Below are 19385 nucleotides of genomic sequence, written 5' to 3'. Positions count from 1 at the left end.
GGCTGTTAAGACAGGAGCTTTGCTTAGCATCTCTCGTCCTCATCCTATCTGTCTCAGCCCAGGCCCAGAGACAGTGGAGCCAAGTGACCAAGATGTCTCTGCCACCATACCCAAACTGATAAGGAAATCAAAACCCAGCTGAAAATGCATTTTGATTAGTTTAACAAAAACATTTTTCAGTTAAATTATGAACTGTGTATTGGCATTCATACACATAAAATACATAGTGAACTGAATAATTCATACAAACTCTAGGAGAGTATTCCAAATACAGAATTGTGATTGAACAACAAAGCAGTCAGGTTCTAGGAAGGAAGCCTGTGATTTGGTGCTGAAATTCACAACTGTGTATCTGTCACAACCCTTTTTGTTCAAAAAACAATGTTGACTGACTTGAGACCCCTAAAGAGAGATGAAAAGAACAATCTTCTGTGTGCAGAACACAGCAAGGGACAGAATGACAGCGAGCAGCCTTCAGCATCTCTTTATGTAACTCCTAGAAGGATGATGGAGCCCAGGGCCATGAGAATCTGACACTGCACCGTGTCCATACTAAACACTCGAATAGTATTTCCCTGTGACAGATGGTCTGTGAGCCACTGCTGGAAGAAGGATGGGCTACTGTAGACGCCGGGAAAATGTCTCCGCCCACAGCCATGTCCATAACTGGTGATTCCCATCACAAAGTATCTTTTGTGTTCTGGCAAATAGCACATGAGTGGTCCACCGCTGTCACCCTGTTAAAATCCAAGATGTGTTTATCATTTCTTACCCTCAGATGACCTAGTTACACCACACCTGTTTCTGTGAATATTCTTCTCGGTCTACTCCAAGGATGACAGATTTTCTTTCAGGCAGTAGCCCACCACGCTTCATGTCAGAGTGCAGTGCAGGGAGCTGGTGCTTTGCTGGGACAGCCCCCAGATCACACATGTTACTAAGATGACCCTAACATGTTAATAGAATGCTTTGGGAAATCAGGACACGGTCAGTCTAATGTCCAACTCAGACAAGAGGTGTGCTACCCTGGAGGACCAAGTCATTGCTTGGTTGTGAACTACAATATTATAAATAAAATTGTTTGGATTTTAGAACACAGTTTTCAGGAGAAATATAACAGGGAGAATACAAAAGATTGAAAAAGCACTGTTCTTTAGAATATTTGCTTTACCACTGAGTAGGAAATTCTCTTCAGATGTGAGAATAGTGTGTGCCATTAGTTACCTTGTCGTCCACAAGGGATAGCATGTCCATGTTGAGATCATCTACTGAAGGAAGAAAGGGGTATGGGGAGGGCTGTCAAGGGTTTCGTGACCAATCAGCCCCTCCGTGTTTATACAAGACTATCAGTGCACCCAAAAGTGCTTGTCATGATTGCTAGTAATGTCCTCAAAGCAGAAAGGATGTGAAGGCCACCATTTCAGTGCCCACAGGTTAAGGACTAGCTCTGAGTGTTGACAGTTCTTTAAACCAGGCAGCAATTGAATGATCATTGAAATCATTGTTTTTTGATGTGTCAGGGAATGCAATTTGTTTAAACCAAATGTTTCATAAAGATTTTTAAGGAAAAGAACAGAGGAAACACTGGGTGGTGATGACACACGCCTTTAATCCCAGCACTCCTGAGGCAGAGGCAGGCGGATCTCTGAGGTTGAGGCCAGCCTAATCAACAGAGTTCCAGGACTAGATCTATAGCTACTGGAAAACCCTATCTCAAAAAACAAAAACAAACAACAGAGAAAACAAATTTTAGACTGCAGAAATAGGAATGGAGAGAAAATGTGAGGGTGCAGAATAGTTTTGTACAAGCACAGGGCTAATGGGTTTGGAAATAGTGATGAGCATGAGAGGCCAAGCACGGAGAGGCGGGCATCTCTCTCATGACACAATGTGCACTTAGGGCCAGTTCCCAACAAGGAAAGAGAATAAGCTGGGAAAGAAAAGGCAAGAAGGAAAATGGGTTAAAATTTGGAAACTTGAGGTCCAAATAGTATCTTTCACAAAACTGGGTATAGGGGTTGCACACTTTTAATCCCGGTGCTCAGGAGGCAAAAAAGCAGGCAAATCTCTGAGTTCTAGACCAGCAAAAGCTACACAGTGAGATCCCGTCTCAAAAAACAAACAAACAAAAAAAAAAAAAAAAACGCAAATAACAACAAATGTGAGAGATAGGTCAGTGGTAGAACACTGCCTAACATATGCAGGCCCTGGGTTTGATCCCCAGTGCAAAGGAACAAACAATGACCAGACAAAGCAGCAGCAGCAAGATACAGTTAACAGAACAGGAGAAGATGCTTTTGAACAGCACATCTAGGGATATGTATTCAGCATGGATGACATGGTGCTTGCTGCCCTGAACTGAATACAGAAGAGAAAGTGAGCGAGCTGAGCAACAGCATATGTCACTCTGCTTCCTGACTGCAAACAACAGGTCACCAAGTGCCTCACACTCCTGCCTCCCTGCCCTCTGTACATGACAGACTCTGTCTTCTCAGCTATGAGCCAGAATAAACCCTCCTTCTTTTAGTGGCTTCAGATATCATGTTGATGGCGGTGAAACAAGTAGCTAGGCAGTGCTAATGTGTCCTCCAGTCTAGGCAAACCCTGAAATCACGATAATGAAACAGCCAGTCTTGGAAGACCACAGATGGCAAAGCTATGTAGTCCTACAGATTAGTAGCTGCCTGTCTGGGGGATGGGTGGGATGAGAACAAGGTGTGATTTCTCTGGGGGTGTGTGGAGGTCAGAGGTCAATGTCAGGTGTGTTCTTTGGATGTCATGGCAAATGTGTAGATGTCAGAGGACAACCTCAGTTTGGTCTTTCCAGCTACTGGCCTGGGGCTGTGTCTCTTGATTTATTGCAGACTTGTGGGGATCTCCTGTCTCCCACCTCCTTGTTGGAGCATGGGGATCACAGGCATGTAGCATGTCCTGCCATTTCTATGAGTTCAGAGGCTCTGACTTCACATCCTCGTGCTTGCACAGCAAGCACTTTCCTAAGACATCTCTCCAGCTGTGGCACAGGGTTCTTAATGGGGGGGGGGGTCTTTTAGTGATGACAAGAGTCCTAAAGTTGGACTTGATGTGATGGTTGCACACGTCTTAAAAAAATATGCTGGATTATATACTGTAAGTGGGTGTGTGGGTGCATTGTGGTTCTGGGTGACAATAAAGGAGGGAGAAAATGGTTCTGGGTGATAATTTTAAAAAGCAAGAAAATGGAGAGATGGCCTAATGGTTAACATCATTGGCTGCTCTTCCAGAGGACCAGGATTCAGTTCCCAGCACCCACAGGGAAGCTCACAACTGTCTGTAACCCCAGCTCCAGGGATCTGACGCCCTCCATAGACTCCTTGAGCACTAGGCACACAGTACAGGGGGAAAGAGCTGGCAAGACACCAAGACACACTGAGACAAAATTTTAAAACAAGAGGCAGAGGAGCAGCAGGGTGAGGACAGATTCGAGGCAGATTTTGCCTATGTTTGAACCTGATGGGGATAAGAACCAGGAAATCTGACCCAAGGTTTGGATTGTTGGAGTAGGAAGAACAGAGAAAAGTTTTGTATTAGCCTGATGAATAAGGCCTCTGTTCAGGTCCCTCCTGGCTTTAGAAGACCTCTCAGAGGGGAAGAATTGGTCTTACCCTACACGTGTCAAAGGTCCCGTTTTCATGACCTGCACAGAACGAAGTGTTAGGGATCATTCCGTAGCTCTGCTCAGAGTTACAGATCTCTCGAGAAATGAAGTGCACTTTCGCTTCTTGTAGGAGGTTTGTACCATTACCTGTAAGCATCACAAGGAACAGAGCTCTTAAGTTATGTCTTAATAACTGCAGGCATTTTTACAATGGTTTAAATGTTGGTGTGTAGTCCAAGTGTGGTGACTCACAGGTGTAATTTAGCACTCTAGAGGCTGAGGCAGGAGGATTATTATTGGTTCAAAGCTAGCCTGGGCCACAAGGTGAGATTTAGACTCAAAAAGTAAGAAGTGGCCAGAGGTGTGTAGGTCACTTGGTGGAGTGTTTGCCAAGCACACAAAGCCCTGGGCACCATCTCTGACATTGCCTAAGTATGCGTGGCGATACATGCCTGTGATCCCCAGCACACAGGAGGGGTCAGAAATTCAAGGTAATCCTCAGCTACACTGTGAGTTTAAGGCTAGCCTGAGCTACATGAGCTCTTGTCTTTAAAAACAAGATGTGAAAAATTAAAGTGTGAGCATTTAATGAGAGCTCACTGGCTTCCTCACTAAAGAAACTGGCTGCCAGTTACATAAAATGTTATCTCTTTATCACTGAATCAAGGTTTGTTTTCTGAAATACCCTGGGTGCTCACAGCCACTCATCTACTTTGTCCAGGGCTTGCCCATTTGAGGCCTTTCATGATATAAATGGACCTGTGGACTACACTGCGTTTTCTGTCTGGCTCATTTCACTTAGAATAATGTTCATTTATGTGCCAGTATTCCATCCCTTTGTGTAGTTTAATAGCATTACATTACATGAAATTACTAAAAACTATGAATAAGAAGGTTGGAGAGATGGCTCGGGTTAAAAGCACTTACCACTCTTGCAGAGGACTTGAATTTGATTCCTACGCCCATATCAGGCGGTTCCCAACCTCCTGTAACTCCAACTCCAGGGGACTTGACAATCTCTCTGGTCTCCTGGGGCACTGCACACACACACACACACACACACACACACACACTTAAAAATAATAAAATAAATGAATGCTGGCTACAGTGGCACACACTTTAGTCCCAATACTCAAGAGGCAGAGGCAGGCAGACTTTTGAAAGTTCCAAACCAGCCTGGTCTGCATTGTAAATTGCAGAACAGCCAGGGATATATGGAGAGGCCCTGTCTCAAGACAACAATAAAATAAGATAAAAATAATAAGCTAGGCATGGTGGTACATGCCCTTAAAAAACAAAGAAATAGCTGGGTGGTGGTGGTGCACACCTTTAATCCCAGCACTCGGGAAGCAGAGGCAGGCAGATCTCTGTGAGTTTGAGACCAGCCTGGTCTACAAGAGCTAGTTCCAGGACAGCCTCCAAAGCCACAAAGAAGCCCTGTCTCAGAAAAAAAAAAAAAAAAAGAAAAACAACAAAAACGAGAAAATAAATGCTGGGTATAGAGGCTCATACCTTTAATCCCAGCATTTTGGTGCAGAAGCAGGCAGATTTCTGAATTCAAGGCCTGCCTGGTCTACAGATATAGTTCTAGAAGTACATTGTGAGACTATCTCAAAACTAAACTAAAATAAAATCAATGGCTGTTCTGTGTTTGGTTTACTCAGTCATGAGTTGTTTGGGCTTCTGAGAGATCTCCCATTTTTTTGATGTTCTAAAGCTGCTACAGATGTTTATGGAAGGGTTCCTGTGTGAACATGCACATTCATTTCTTTCTAGTGTACATCATGAAATTGCATCAATTTTGAGGAACTCCCAAATTGCATTCCAGAGCAGCCTCCCCATTTTATAATCCCAGCAGCAAGACTGCAATTTCTTCAGCTCCTCCTTGGTGCTTATTTTTCAACATTTCACTATTATCAATCCATGTGTGGCATTGAATTAACTTCTATGTACCTATTTTTGTGTGTGTGCTAGGAGCTAGTTCAGGGCCTGATTCATGTTAGGACATGTTCTCTCACTGAGATACATTCCAAGCCCCTGACTTTTAAAATCAAATTCTCTAATTCTTGCTAGTACTGAAACATTTGTATATATTGTTCTTATACCTGGTCATTTTACTAAACCGTTTATTCCAATGATTGGGTTTTTAAATGTTTTAATTTTTATTTTTTATGCATATGGATTTTTGCCTGCATGTATATATGTACACCATGTGCATATTCTGCCTAAGGAGGCTAGGAGAAGGGTTAGGGCCTCTGAATTAGAGTTACAGTTGTGAGCCACTATGTGGACACTGGGAGCCAGATCAGGTCCTCTGGAAGAACAGTCAGTGATTTTAAACCCTGAGCTGTCACTCCAGCATTGGGTTTTGTTTTTTTATCAAAAGCATCTTAAGGAGACTTTTATTAGCATTTAAAAGAAAAATGGTAACAGGTTAGCTGAAATCCAGGTGGCAGCAGCAGTGGGAGGAGGGATGGAAGAAAATCCATGCTTGCTAAGCCAGGCATGGACTAGGCCAACAACTCATTAAGAAAAGGACATGGGCTAATGAGCCTAGGAGAGCCTGCAAAGCCATGGTTTTCATTGGTTTTGTTCTTTACATGGGGTTTCTTGTGTGTAGCAAGGATAATCTTGAACTTCTGATCCCCCTGGTTCTACCTCTCCAGCACTAGGACCACAGGCCTGCATCCTCACCCACAGTTCATTCAGAGCTGGTGTTTGACCCCAGGGCTTTGTGCATGCCAGGCAAACATTCCACCAACTGAGCAACATCCCATATTGTGCCAATGGATTTAGAGCCTGCCTTAGTGTAGACAGCTCAATAGCCTGTGACTTTTTGTAGACTAGAGCTCACTCTGTGGAATACACAGCACATCACTATTGCTGGGCATTTAGGTGGTCTCCACTTTGGAGTTTCTTAATGACACTGTGATGAGAATTCCTGTGGCAGTTCTCATCTGATAGATTCCTAAGACTGGCTCATATAGTAGCTGTGTTCAACATGGTATGAACATGTGACAATTTTGAAGAAACTGGCCAAGCTAGATGTGATGGGATACTCCTGTAATCCCAGTATGCTGGGAGGTGGTGGCACATGCCTTGAATCCCAGCACTCAGGAGGCAGAGGCAGAGGCAGGCAGATCTCTGTGAATTCCAGGCCAACCTGGTCTACAGAGCAAGTTCCACGACAGGCTCCAAAACTACACAGAGAAACCCTGTCTCAAAAAACAAACAAAAGTAATCCCAGCACTTGAAAAGCTGAGGCAGGGGGATTGCTGTGAGTTTGAAGTCAGTCTGGTCTACATAGCAAGTGTCAGTCTAGCCTCGGAGATTTGCATTTCACCAAAAAAAAAAAACTGCTTACATATTTTCACCATTTTACATCCCCCATCCCGACTCAGCAATGTGGAGGTGTTCCAGTTTCTCCAGATCCTTGCCAAGACTTGGAATTGTCCATCTTTAGGGTTGTGACCATTTTACAAGATGGTGGTGACGTCTCCTTGTGGTATTGTGACATCACTATCTTTTCAACTAGTATTTCATCTGTATGCCTACTTTGATAAGGTATCTTTTCAAATTGTCAGCAAATTCACAACTCAGTACTGAGTAATACAAGTTTGGGGTTTTGTTTATTTTTCAGGACAGAGTTTCTCTGTGTAGTTCTGGCTGTCCTAGAACTTACTCTGTAGGCCAGGCTGCCTGCCTCTGTCTCCCTAGTGCTGGGATTAAAGGTGTGCTCCACCATTGCCTGGCTCCTATCCATTGAGCCATCTTCCCAGCCCTAGATTTAGTTTTTTTCCTAAGTGTTCTTTTATTCATTTGCATTCCACCACTACACTTTTTAAAGACAAGAACTCATATAGCTCAGGCTGGTCCCAAACTGTGTAGCTGAGGCTAGCCTTGAACTCTTACCTTCCTGTCTTCACCCTCTGAGTCCTGAGATGACAGGTCTGGGGTTATGCCCAGCTTCCATCCTCGTCTTCCTCCCCCTTTGGCCATACTCTTCCTGTTGTGCTAGCTTGGCAGGCCCTTCAGTTGCATCTTCCACATCACACCTTTCTTCTTTATTCAGTGAGTGCCAATTAAAGTTGTTAGTTTTGTTTTTTTTAAAGATTTTATTTGGCTGTCACTGAAGCATGCCTGATCATTTAATCATCTACTAAATTATAAGTGCTCTTTTTCTTCCTTCAAAGAACTAAAATTTGTTTACTTGATATTCTATACCTAAATATTAATAACATATGAAGTGCTTGGAGGGTTAATCTATTATTTGCTATTTCTATTGGTTTCATTATGAATAATGCTGATTTATTTACTTGGTGATCTCTGTGCCTCTCCATCCCTCCCTTCCTTCTACAGTCCTGTGGACCAAACTGAGGGACTGTGCACACTAGCCCTCTGCCACTCAGCGACATCTCCTCTTTTTTTTGGGGGGGGGGAGGCATGACAATTATTATTTAATTAGAAATTTTTATTACAATTATTTAGTATGTACACATGTGTGCCCACACATGTCAGTGTTAGAGGACAACTGTGGGAGTCAGTTCATGACAGGCACCTTTACCAGCAGCCATCTGACCAGCCTTATTCATGGTATTTCCATGTATTATAATCACATAATAGTGGGCTATGTAGTGACGTGTTATACATGTATATATTTTGATCATATTCACCCCATTACCCTGTTTTGTCTCTCCCTCCCCCATCCCCTTCCCAGTTATTCCCTGTATCCACTTTTCTGTCTTTCTTTTGTGACCTAATGAGTTCAGCAGGGTTGTTCACACGGACACCTGACCAGTGGCTACACCCTGCCGTGTCTTCTCCCTCAGCAGCAGTACTGTGTTCTCCAGGCTTTCTTGCTCCTCTCTTGAATGCTTCCTGATGACTATGATATCTGAACTCCTGGCCTTTATTCTGCTGAGTCTCCCTCATGGCACCTGGCTTCCTTAAGTTTTAATGATTTAAAAAAGTAACACCAGAATATTAACCTATTCATTTTCTTGAACCTCTATGAAGCAATGCTCTGAAGCCTTAGATAAAACTGGAGTCTACAAACATGTCTGGTGCCAGACAGACAGCTCCATGCTGTCCAAATTCTCAGCCTGAGTCTACGTCTTCATAGACTTGGTATGATTCAGACTGCAAATCCAGGGGAGTGGTAGTCATCATTACGCATACAAATGTCCACCTCCTTATCCCATTTGGCAGGTTTTCTAACTATTTCAGGGCTTAGAATATAAGTAGATAATTCTTTGATTATATTTGACTCAATCCCCAATGATTTTGTGGCTGATTGTAGCTAAAGTGTGTTGCATATACATAAGGCAGAGGCCCAGTGTACCCTTTATGTAGTCTTCTGCTATAATTTCATGCAACTAAAATACATCAAAGTTATCATTGTGTGTGCGTGAACACATGTGTGCTTACATATGGAGCCAGTGTTCTCCACTGAGAAGATCCCAGGGATCAAACTCAGATCATCAGCCTTGAAGGCGAGCACCATTTCCCACTGAGCCATCTTGCTGATCCCACAAGTAAAACTCTAGTGCACCTCTGTGAGTTATTACTGTGGGCATTTGGCTTTCTCCATTTCCCTCAACTTACTTTCTTGTTGTTTTTGAAACAGGGTTTCTCTGTATATTCCTGGCAGTCCTGAAATTCACTCTGTAGATCAGGCTGCCCTGGAATTCAGAGATCAGCTTGTCTCTTCCTCACAAGTGCTGGGATTGAAGTGTGCACTACTGCCTGGCTCTTGTTTTGTTTATAGGACAGGGTTATACTCTGTTGCTGAGTGCTGTGACACAAGCTGTAACCTCAGCAATGAGAGGCTGGGCTGGGATGACTGAACACTGGCCAGCTTGGGCTTTATAGTGAAATTCTGTCACAGGAGAGAAACCTCCTTCTTTGGGTCTGTGAATCTGCAGTTGCTACTTCTGGTGGATTGAACCTTTTATTATTATATAATCTTCCTCAGCATTCTGATAATAATTTTATTTAATCTGGTCTACCTTATAATATTAATATAATTCCGGCTTGCTTTTCCGCTCTAGATTTATTTTATTTTTATTATTATTTTACACATATGGGTGGGTGTTTGCCTGTATGTATGTCTGTGCACCACGTACATAAAGTGCCTATGGAGGCCAAGAGGGCATTAGATTCCTCAGGAACTGGAGTTAGAGACAGCTGTGAATTACCATTTGGGTGGTGGGACTTGAACCTGGGTCCTCTGAAAGACCAGCCAGTGCTCTCAACCACTAGGCCATCTCCCTAGGCCCTATGTGGTTTCATTTTTAAATTGCTGTTGTCATGTCTTTCCCATTGTCTCTCACATGGCCATATAGTCTCTGGGACTATGAGATGGAGTACTGTTCATTAGAGTTTCTCTGAGGATTAACTTTTCTCCTGCAACATGGTGAACTACATGAATACCAAAACAATCCTGAGAATACCATTAAAGGAAGCATGTACAGGCCAAGGACCGAGTGTAACATGCTTCCCAGCTTCCTGTTGTATCTGAAGGATGCTGTGGCTGTGGCAACTCCATGCTGTTAGGAGTCATGGAGCTCCAGCTCTATGGGCATCTCTCCTGGCTCAGTGGGCTCTTTGTTTTCCCCAATGTCCATAAAACCACTCAAACCAGGGATCAGTACTCTGTTAGCTTTGGCAAACACTCTCAAGATTAGCATTACCTTTGTGTTCCAATCCCCTCCCCCTTGTGCTCAGGTCCCTTTCTCCATGCTCCATCTGAAGTTTTCGTGTTATTGTGAGAATGGGGTGTGTGCATGCCACGATGCAAGTGTGGAGGTCAGAGGACAGTTTTGTGGAGTCCTCTCCTTAAACTCAAGTCATGAAGCTTGTTTAGCAAGTCCTTTACCCATTTGAGCATCTTGCCTATTCTGTGTGCTCCATTCTGCCTTATGTATCCTTCCTGTTGGGTGGTCCTTGGTGGGAAGGCTCAGTGTGTTTGTGGTGTGCCATACTAGAACACCAAGTTTTATCTGGACTGTATTCACTTATATCTGTCTTCCAACTGCTGGGATTAAAGGCATGCGCTACCACTGCCCAGCCTCAAAGTCATCTTTGACAACATGAGTTCAAGGCCAGTCTAGGCTACCTAAAACTGTCTTTTAAAAAAGATAATCCATACTTGTTGGGCCCATGTGCAATGGAAAACAAATCTCCATGCTTGATCTCATATGCTCCAAACTGGTCGATGATGCTCTCAGAACAGGTCATTGGGCTAGTTAAAGCCTGAATAGGCTTCTGATCAGGAAGAGCTCAATCTGAGTCCTAGCTGCTGCTTTGTAAAGGAAGGATGGAGCAGGAGGGAGAATCGGCAGGAGGCACTAAAGGTTGAGATAGGATTTCGTGTAGCTGAGGCTGGCCTTGAGTTTATCCCACACATCGCTGAGGATGACCTGGAACTTCTGATCCTTCTGCCTCCACCCTGAGTTCTGGCATTACATACGTAGGCCACTGTTTCCATAAAGTCTCAGTTCTTAATACCCATGGTCTCTGTGCAGGTTTTATCACTGTGACACAACCCTGACCCACCTGGGATGAAGAACTCCCAGTTAAAGAGCTCCCTGCATCAGACTGGCCTGTGGGTAAGACTGGGTATTTTTCTTGATTACTGACTGATGTGGGAGGGCCTGCCCACTGTGGATGGTGTCACCTTTCAGCACTGGCCCTGACTAGAATAAGAAAGAAAACTTAAGTAGATATGGCAGTGTACACCTTTAATCCCAGTACTTGGGATACAGAAGCAGATAGATTTCTGTGCGTTCAAAGCCAGCCTGATCTACATAGAGAGTTCCAGGACAGCCAGGACTCTGCCTCAAACAAACAAACAAAGCAGGCTGAGGAAACCATGGATGCAAGTCAGGGGGCAGTCTTCCTTGGTTGTCACCTGCCTGATTTCCCTTCATAAAAGACTGCGATGGGGACACATAAGCCAAATAAAGCCTTTCCTCCCCACACTGCTTTTGGTCATGGGGCTTATCACAATATTAGAAACTGAGCTAGGACAACCTGAAGCTCCTGGCCCATCATGCAGAATGACAGCAGCAGCAGCATTTTCAAAGGGTTACTGAGGGGGCAGGAGCCTGAGACATAGACATGCTCCGCTCCAGAAGCCTTTTCTGTCCTCCCTGTCAGGCCTATGGATCAACAGTGAGTAACTCCATGTGAGAGAGACACAGCCTCCTGCCTAATCCTGCATAGGGCATTAAATGAAACAGAAACTAAAGAGTCAGTTCTGGGCATCCCAAACTCTGATGTAAGGTGGGCATTTCTGTCACAGTTCTCTTGTCAACTCTGGGCTGCAGAAACACCAGGCTGTCACCCCAATGCCTGCTATCAGTTCAAGGTTTTTTGGTGTTTGTAACCAGGTTCCGATATACTTCTGCTTGTGCAAGGAAACTTTTCTTTCCCGTAAGGGGAAAAAAAAGTAAAACTTTGCTTTTCCAGTTTATAAAACTCAGTTTTTTAGCTTTTGGGTTAAAAGATAAGAATAAAGAAATAAATTTGGGCCAGTCAGTGGTGGCAATGACTTTAATCCCAGAAGCAGGAGGATCTCTGTGAGTTTTGAGACCAGCCTGGTCTACAAGAGCGAGTTCCAGGACAGGCTTCATAGCTACATAGAGAAACCCTGTCTGGAAAGACCAAATAAATAAATAAATATAAATAAATAAATAAATAAATAAATAAATTCATAAATGGAGCAAGAATAAAACTTAATGGTAGACTGCTTGTCTAGCTCATGCAAAGCACTGAATTTGATCCCTGGCATAATAAACTAATTAATCAACTAATCAATCAATTGCTTAAAAGAAATACAAGGATATTAACATGAAAGTGGATTCCCTCCCTCTGCCAACAATCAGGAAGCTGTGTGTGTATCAGTTGAATTCAGACTATAATTACCTTCTTCTTTGGTTCGTCCCCAGCCACTTACAAAACACGTTGTGTTTTGGTCCAGTTTTTGGAAAACACCAAAAGGTAGACAAATAGGCTGAATATAGTCATTATACCTCACAGCTTTCCTTAAACGGAACAGTGCGATATCATTTACGAAAGTTTCCAGAATGAAGTCTGGCTGGACAATGATGGCTACTACCCGTATATTCCTGATGTGGGTGCCCTTCCGGGAGAGGTCGTTGGTTCCAATCACTGCTCTCCACTTGAAAGGGTCACTGAAAGGAAACACATATTCTTATTAGACAGGTTCATGTAGACTGTCCTTGATTTTCCACTAAATTGGGTTTTTTTTTTTTTATATTGGACTGGGAACCAAGTTTGAAGTGATTTTCCATGTGATATAAGTGTAAAAATAAAAGCCCAATGTTATGATTCAGCAGAGGGGAGAAAGAAACTCAGATTCTAGAACAGGAGAGCTTCATGGCCGACTAGGACAGTGTCTCTTACTAGCAAATGGAAGCCTGAATTACACGGCATATGGTGTTGAGACAGCTAGCTGTTTGGAAAGAAAAGAAAATGAAATCTAGAATGAACACAAATCTTACCAAAGTAAGATTAAAAACTTAGAACTATCTAAGTTGATCTTCAAGAGACGGGGAGGTGATAGATGTGGGATTTGCCTCCAAATAACTGGAAAACAAGGCGAGGAGCTCAACTCTGTAGAGTCTAGGGTCAGCAGAAGTTATATGTAATTCATGGCAATAAAAATCATTAAAAGATTAGGTATAAGTTTAAAAACATGAAGCTCTGTGATAAGCACATGGAAGAAAATATTTCCTTTAATTTTCAAGATTTATTTTATTTTATGTGTTATGGGTGTTTTGCCTGTATATGTGTTTGTGCTGTGCACCACATATGTGCCTGATGCCCAAGAACACCAGAAGAAGCTGGCAGTGGTGCATGTCTTCAACCCCAGCACTGGGAGACAGAGGCAGGCAGACCTCTGAGTTCAAGGCCAGCCTGGTAGAATGAATTCTAGGACAGCCAGGGCTGTACAGGGAAACCCTGTCTCAAACAACAACAACAACAACAACAATAATAATAATAAAATGCCAGTTTCCCTGAAATTGGGAGTTCTAGGCAGTTGTTAGTTGCCAGGTGGGTTCTAGAAATTAAAACTAGGTCCTCTGGAAGCGCAGTGCTTTTAACACTGAGCCATTTCTCAAACCTTAATTTTTAAAAAATATACTAGAATAAAACATATGGTCTTATTAGAATTCAGAAAATTAAAGCAAAAAGAAAACAGATGAAAATTTAGCATTGACAAAAGAATTTGTTTGTTTATTCAGACAGTTTTGCCATGTTTATGAGTTACTTGTCTCACTGCTGGGATAAAATACTCCAATAAAAGCAATGTAGTGGAGAAAGCTCATTCTGGCTCACGATCCTAGTACATCATCCATCATGGCAGGAAGGCGTGGAGGCAGGGGTTTCAGGTGGCCAGACACTATATCAGGAATCAGAGGATAATATGCCAAGCTCCCCTCTTCCCTTTTACTCAGTCTAAAAAAGGAATGGTGCCTCCCTCAGTTAGGGTGGGTCCCACCTCAATTAATCTTCTCTAGATAATCTCTCACTGGCATGCCCAGAGGCATGAAAGTATGTCCTAATTATAAAAGAAACCCATTAGTTAAACGAGAAATGAGAGAGAAGAAAACTAAATCCCATTGGTCTGCTGTGGAATAGTCCTTCTGTACACTGATTATGTACTACTCTCACTGGTTAGTAAAGAAGCTGATTGGCCTATATCAAGGCAGGATAAAGTTAGGCGGGGCAATCAACCTTAGGGATGAAGAGGGGCAGAGAGAGGGAGTTACCGGGAGGTGCAGAGAGAGCAAGATGGGCACACCATACTGAGAAAAGGTACCAAGCCATGTGGCAAAGCATAGCCAAGAAATATGGGTTAATTGTAAGAGTCAGCCAGTAACAAGATTGAGCTATCAGCCAAGCATTTGTAATTAATATTGAGTCTTCATATTGGTTAATTGGGAAGCAGCTGTGGCACAGGAAAACTCTACCTACAATGGCTGTTTCTGCCAAAGTGAAAACTGGCATCACAGGAAAAGCCCTGTGGTTCTGCCCTGTGACAGACACCAATGCCACTACACATGCACTTTTCGGTGTCATATACATGGCTAGAAATTGTGGCTCAGCATTGGAACACTCACCTGGCATGAGGAAGGCCTTAGGTTCAGTCCCAGTATCAGAAAAACAACAAGGATACTCTCTCTTTTGCCAGAAGTATACACTGATGATATATGTGATATACCTTGTACAAGGAAATGGGATCTGCCCACTCTGTCCTCAAGATGCCCTGATCCAATACATGTCCCAAACCCTTTATCCACAGTTCTGTTTGACAGGGGTGGATACTTGGCCAAAGGATGGTTCATTAATAAACTGGGGGAGTATTGCTTTACCTAGAATGAAGAGCTAGGCGGGGCCAATCAGATAATTCGTCATAGAAGTTGATGAGTGAACCGCTTAGCAATAGAAGCTAAAAATGAAAGATTAATATATAGAATGAAGGGCTATAAAGGACAATGGAGAAGTAAGTGTTATGACAAATTCATTTAGTAGAAAGAGGGAAAAGGGCAGAAAAATTAAACAGCAGCTAACTAGTGTTTTATAAGGGATGCCTGTGAGCTAGAGAGATGACTCAGGGGTTGAGAGTGTTACTGCTCTTGCAGAGGACCCAGGTTCTGCTTCTAGCAGCCTCATGCTGGCTCCTAACCATCTGTAATTCCAGGAACAGGGGACTGGATGCCCTCTCTGACTAACTTGGGCACCATGGACACACATAGTGCAAAAATATACATACAGACAAAACACTCATAGGCATAAAAATATTTTAGGAAAAGAGACACTTAAGAAAAGTCTGTCATAATTGTCCTATACCATAGGGTCACTAGGATGGAAACTTGGAAGTTACTGGATTGGGCATGAAGTTAGCCTTTGGAATTATGTTTGGGTCATAGAGATCATATGGAATTTTATATGACTTAGTGCAAATGAGGGCCAAGAGTCTCTTTGAGAGTTCAGACAATAAAGATTAAGTCTGACTTGTCCTGTTTTTATGCAACCCATGAACAAAGTATGTTTTATGCATACACATACATAATTATATATATGGATTTACAGGATCACACCAACAGTCATTTAATTATGTAATTTTCACTTATGTACAGTTCCTTTCATACTAAGTAATATAACAAACTGCATGGCCTGCAAACTCTATAATGTATCTACAGAAAAAGTTGCCGTTGTGTGGTTTAAAGAATTCATTTAAAAATGCAATGTCATATATATGTTGTGTGTGTGTGTATGTATATGTATATACATATATGGAATTACATATAACTACTTGTAGATATGCTTAACTAAAGTCCCATAACACTTTACCATTTCAAACTATTCCCTACCAGAAGAAAATGGAAGTGACATTGTGAATACATACCTAGCCTCTTTAGTGCAGTGGGCGGCTGTGAGGACCCACCTGTCTCTCACTAAGGCACCACCACATATATGCACAAGGAAATTGCCATCTTGAACCTGCAAGCTAACGAGCCATGGCCAGGCACCAACGGCAGCTCGTGTGCCTCCTATAATCCGAGACCCTTCCATTGCACCCTTAAGTGGTGCTATTCCACAATCTAAAAACAAAGCAATACATTATTTGGAGTAAACACCCACATTCTGTGTTACTTCCTAACCTGAACACATTAACATATTCTGTTCCTCTTTAGACACTGAAGCAAGCCAAATCTGAGGCAAACTGAAATTTGAATGGCAAACGAATTAAGGCAAACACGTCATATTTGATTACTTAGGAAGACACAAAATCAACATAATTTATTAAGTCTATTGCCCAGGAACATAAAAATAAGTTTCTCTAAACAAGTCCCATTTCTTTCCTTTATGAAACAGTGATTGAGAACCTAAGAGCCAGCAAGCATGGTGGCATATAATTGTTTTTTTTTTTTCTGGGTTTTGTTTTGGAAACAAGAGTTTCTTCGTGTAGCCCAGGCTGTCCAGGAACTCACTTTATAGACCAGGCTGGCCTCAAACTCAGAGATCCTCCTGCCTACTGGTGGTGGTATACACTTGTATTCCCAGCATTCATGAGGATCAGATTGGAAGATCACCAGTTCCAGATCAGCCTGGACTAAATAGTGAGACCTTGTCTCAAGTGTGTGTGTGTGTGTGTGTGTGTGTGTGTGAGCGCGCGCATGCGTGCATGCACGCTTACATAAAGCCTCACACTTAGTGGCTCAATGGTAAGGATATGTAGGTAGTATGTATATAAATAAACTTCTGGTTCAATTTCTGGCATAAAATAAAAATTGCAATTGATTAAGTCTAGAGGTACAAGCTGTATAATTCTTGCCATTTAGCCTGTTGAATAATTGTCTCAACTGCATTCTGAAAAGGCCACCTAACAGCCCTTTGGGCCATGAACACTAATACATTTGTTTATAAAACGATAAAAGCCGAATGTTTTGGGGTTATCACTGACATTGCTAACGAGGGTCTGAGAGCAGCTTAGTTCTGTGTCTTTGGGGTGAGGAGAGTCTCCCTGTGCTGAGGCAGCCAGGGCCTCGACCAGATACTGCCCTTCGTGACAGGCTGTTCCTCTTCAGGGGCCCTGGCCTCCGGCCCTTGTTTGGTAGCCTGTCCCTGCGCTGGGATGGGGCCATCCTTATGGAGCTTGGAGTACACAAGGGTGCTGCCCAGACACAGCAGCGCGGCACTCAGAGCCCACGACCCCATGGCACCCACAGGCCCCACGACGGAGCCAAGATGGCGATGGCGCCTGAGGTGCACGCACGCGCAGTGCCTGCTGGTCATTTCCCCTACACTACTTCCTGCATTTGCATAGCTGGCAAGGCCGCCCCTGGGCCCTGTTGCCCAGCGGAGGACTTACAGAGAGCTGCCGGCTTGGGCACGAGTCATCGCGGGTTTGAAGCGGTTTACCACCAGCACCTTTGGGTGGAAAGGCGGGGGACATGTGTGGAAGAGAAGAGAAGGGAGGCCTTACCGTGGTGTCCGGTACAAGCCGCCTGGCAGCAGCTGAGAGATCAGAGCTCTGGCAGACAGCGGGGAGGTGGGTCGGCAGGTAAAGGCCTCGCCTTGCAAGAATGCCCACCTGACCACCAATTGCAGAAGATGGCCTCCTCCCACAGCCACAGGCACCGTAGCATGCCCAACCATACTCCACAGGCTCCATAGCATGCCCAACCATGCTCCACTCCACCATAGCACGGCCACTCATGCTCCACAGGCCCACTCATACTCACATGTGTCATACACCCACGATGCCCACAACAATAACTCAATTTAACATTAAAAAACTTTGAAGTGAAGGTTGCCTATATATAGATAATACTTCTTTTATGTGGGAGTATTTTAAATAAAAACGTTAAAATGGCGTTAAAATCATGCTTAAGGCCTAAGTGTATATGGCCTTTTTATGTTTCCCAGCTATAAACCTAAAAGTTCCTAGGAATCTCAAAAGAGACCCCATTTACAGTGAAAAACAGGTCTTAGCTCCCTTGTTTAGCCCTTAGGACCCATGGTTATATATATATATTTTTTAAAGATTTATTTATTTTCATTTTGTTTGGAGTGTTACCTGTGTGTGGATATAAGTAGTAATATACTTTTGGATGGTTGTGAGCCACCATGTGGTTGCTAGGAACTGAATCTAATGCTTCCAGAAGAGCAGCCAGTGCTCTTAACTGCTGAACCATCTCTCCAGCCCCACACTTAACTGAGAGAGAGAGATATTTTTGTGTGTGTGCATGGGTGAACACATGTACACCACTGTGCATGTGTGGCGGCCAGAGGATAGCTATCAGGTATTGGCTGTCTCCTACCACCGTATAGGTTCTGGGGATTAAATTCAGTCAGGCCTGGTGACAAGCATCTTCTCTTACTCAACCATGTCAGGGACCCAGATGTGGAATGTTTCTTTAACTAGGCAAAGATGTTATACTTGTTTATGTTGTGGAATACTACTTTAATTATGTAAAGGTGTGTTGCATTTGTTTAACAATGTGAAGATGTGTTGCTGTTTCACCTTGCCTCCTAAGGTATCTGATTGGTCTAATAAGAACCAAATGGCCCAATAGCCAAGCAGTAGAGGGATGGACACAGCTGGCAGGCAGAGAGAATAAATAGGAAACGGGAGAGAGGAGGAGGAAAGAGGAGATAACCAAGGTCTGGCGCCAGCCCACCAGCCAGAGCGGCCAGCCAGAGAGCACTGCGGAAGTAGGACATAACAGAGTGAAAGCAAGGTAAAAAGCCCTGAGGCAAACCATAGACGAAGAGAAACAGATGAAATGATTTAAGAACTATGGGACAAGCACCAGGCAGAGCACTCATAACTAATATTGTCTATGTGTCACGATTTGGGGGCCAGAGGTCCAATTATGGCTGCTACACCCAGCCATAATTTTATTTTATCAGATTAGAGTTCTAACCAAGGTACCTTTGAAGCCATCCTATAATTTCACTTATCATTAAAGGGAGGAGGAGTTTCTTGGCAAACCTTTGAGATGTAACATGAGAGCTACCAAACTTGTTCATATAATTAACCATGGCTGAGACAGTCATGTGACTCTCCTTTGAAAAGCCCACACCCTCTTTTCCCGAGCACCTCTGCCTTTTTTTTTTTTTTTCTTTTTCTTGTTTTTCAAGACAGGGTTCCTCCCAGTAGTTCTGGCTGTACCGGAACTTGCTCTATAGACCAAGCTTGCCTTGAACT

The 19385-nt window shown here is 43.3% G+C and overlaps 1 protein-coding gene across 1 annotated transcript; it reads right to left on the bottom strand.

The window, feature by feature from the left end:
• Positions 1–436: 436 nt before the first annotated feature.
• On the bottom strand, positions 437–17420 carry Tmprss12 (transmembrane serine protease 12). Its single transcript, XM_051189085.1, has 5 exons — positions 17233–17420; positions 16077–16272; positions 12566–12834; positions 3645–3784; positions 437–737 (listed from the first exon to the last, which is right to left on the bottom strand). Exons 1-5 carry the CDS (start codon positions 17387–17389, stop codon positions 486–488), a joined length of 1014 nt encoding a protein of 337 aa, XP_051045042.1. The 5' UTR covers positions 17390–17420; the 3' UTR covers positions 437–485.
• Positions 17421–19385: the final 1965 nt, after the last annotated feature.

Source organism: Phodopus roborovskii, unplaced genomic scaffold, assembly GCF_943737965.1.
Source record: "Phodopus roborovskii unplaced genomic scaffold, PHOROB, whole genome shotgun sequence".
NCBI classification, from domain to species: domain Eukaryota; kingdom Metazoa; phylum Chordata; class Mammalia; order Rodentia; family Cricetidae; genus Phodopus; species Phodopus roborovskii.
The sequence above is the reverse complement of the archived record's forward strand: the minus strand, read 5'-3'. Positions and strand labels throughout refer to the sequence as shown.

What these genes read in the sequence shown, in the direction of transcription:
- Tmprss12 (XM_051189085.1), bottom strand. Translation starts at nt 17,389, where the DNA reads ATGGGGTCGTGGGCTCTGAGTGCCGCGCTGCTGTGTCTGGGCAGCACC. An exon ending in GGAACAGCCTGTCACGAAGG is followed by an intron (nt 16,273 to 17,232) that starts GCAGTATCTGGT and finishes CTTTGTTTTTAG; the next exon opens with ATTGTGGAATAGCACCACTT. An exon ending in CACTGCACTAAAGAGGCTAG is followed by an intron (nt 12,835 to 16,076) that starts GTATGTATTCAC and finishes GTTTCCTTTCAG; the next exon opens with TGACCCTTTCAAGTGGAGAG.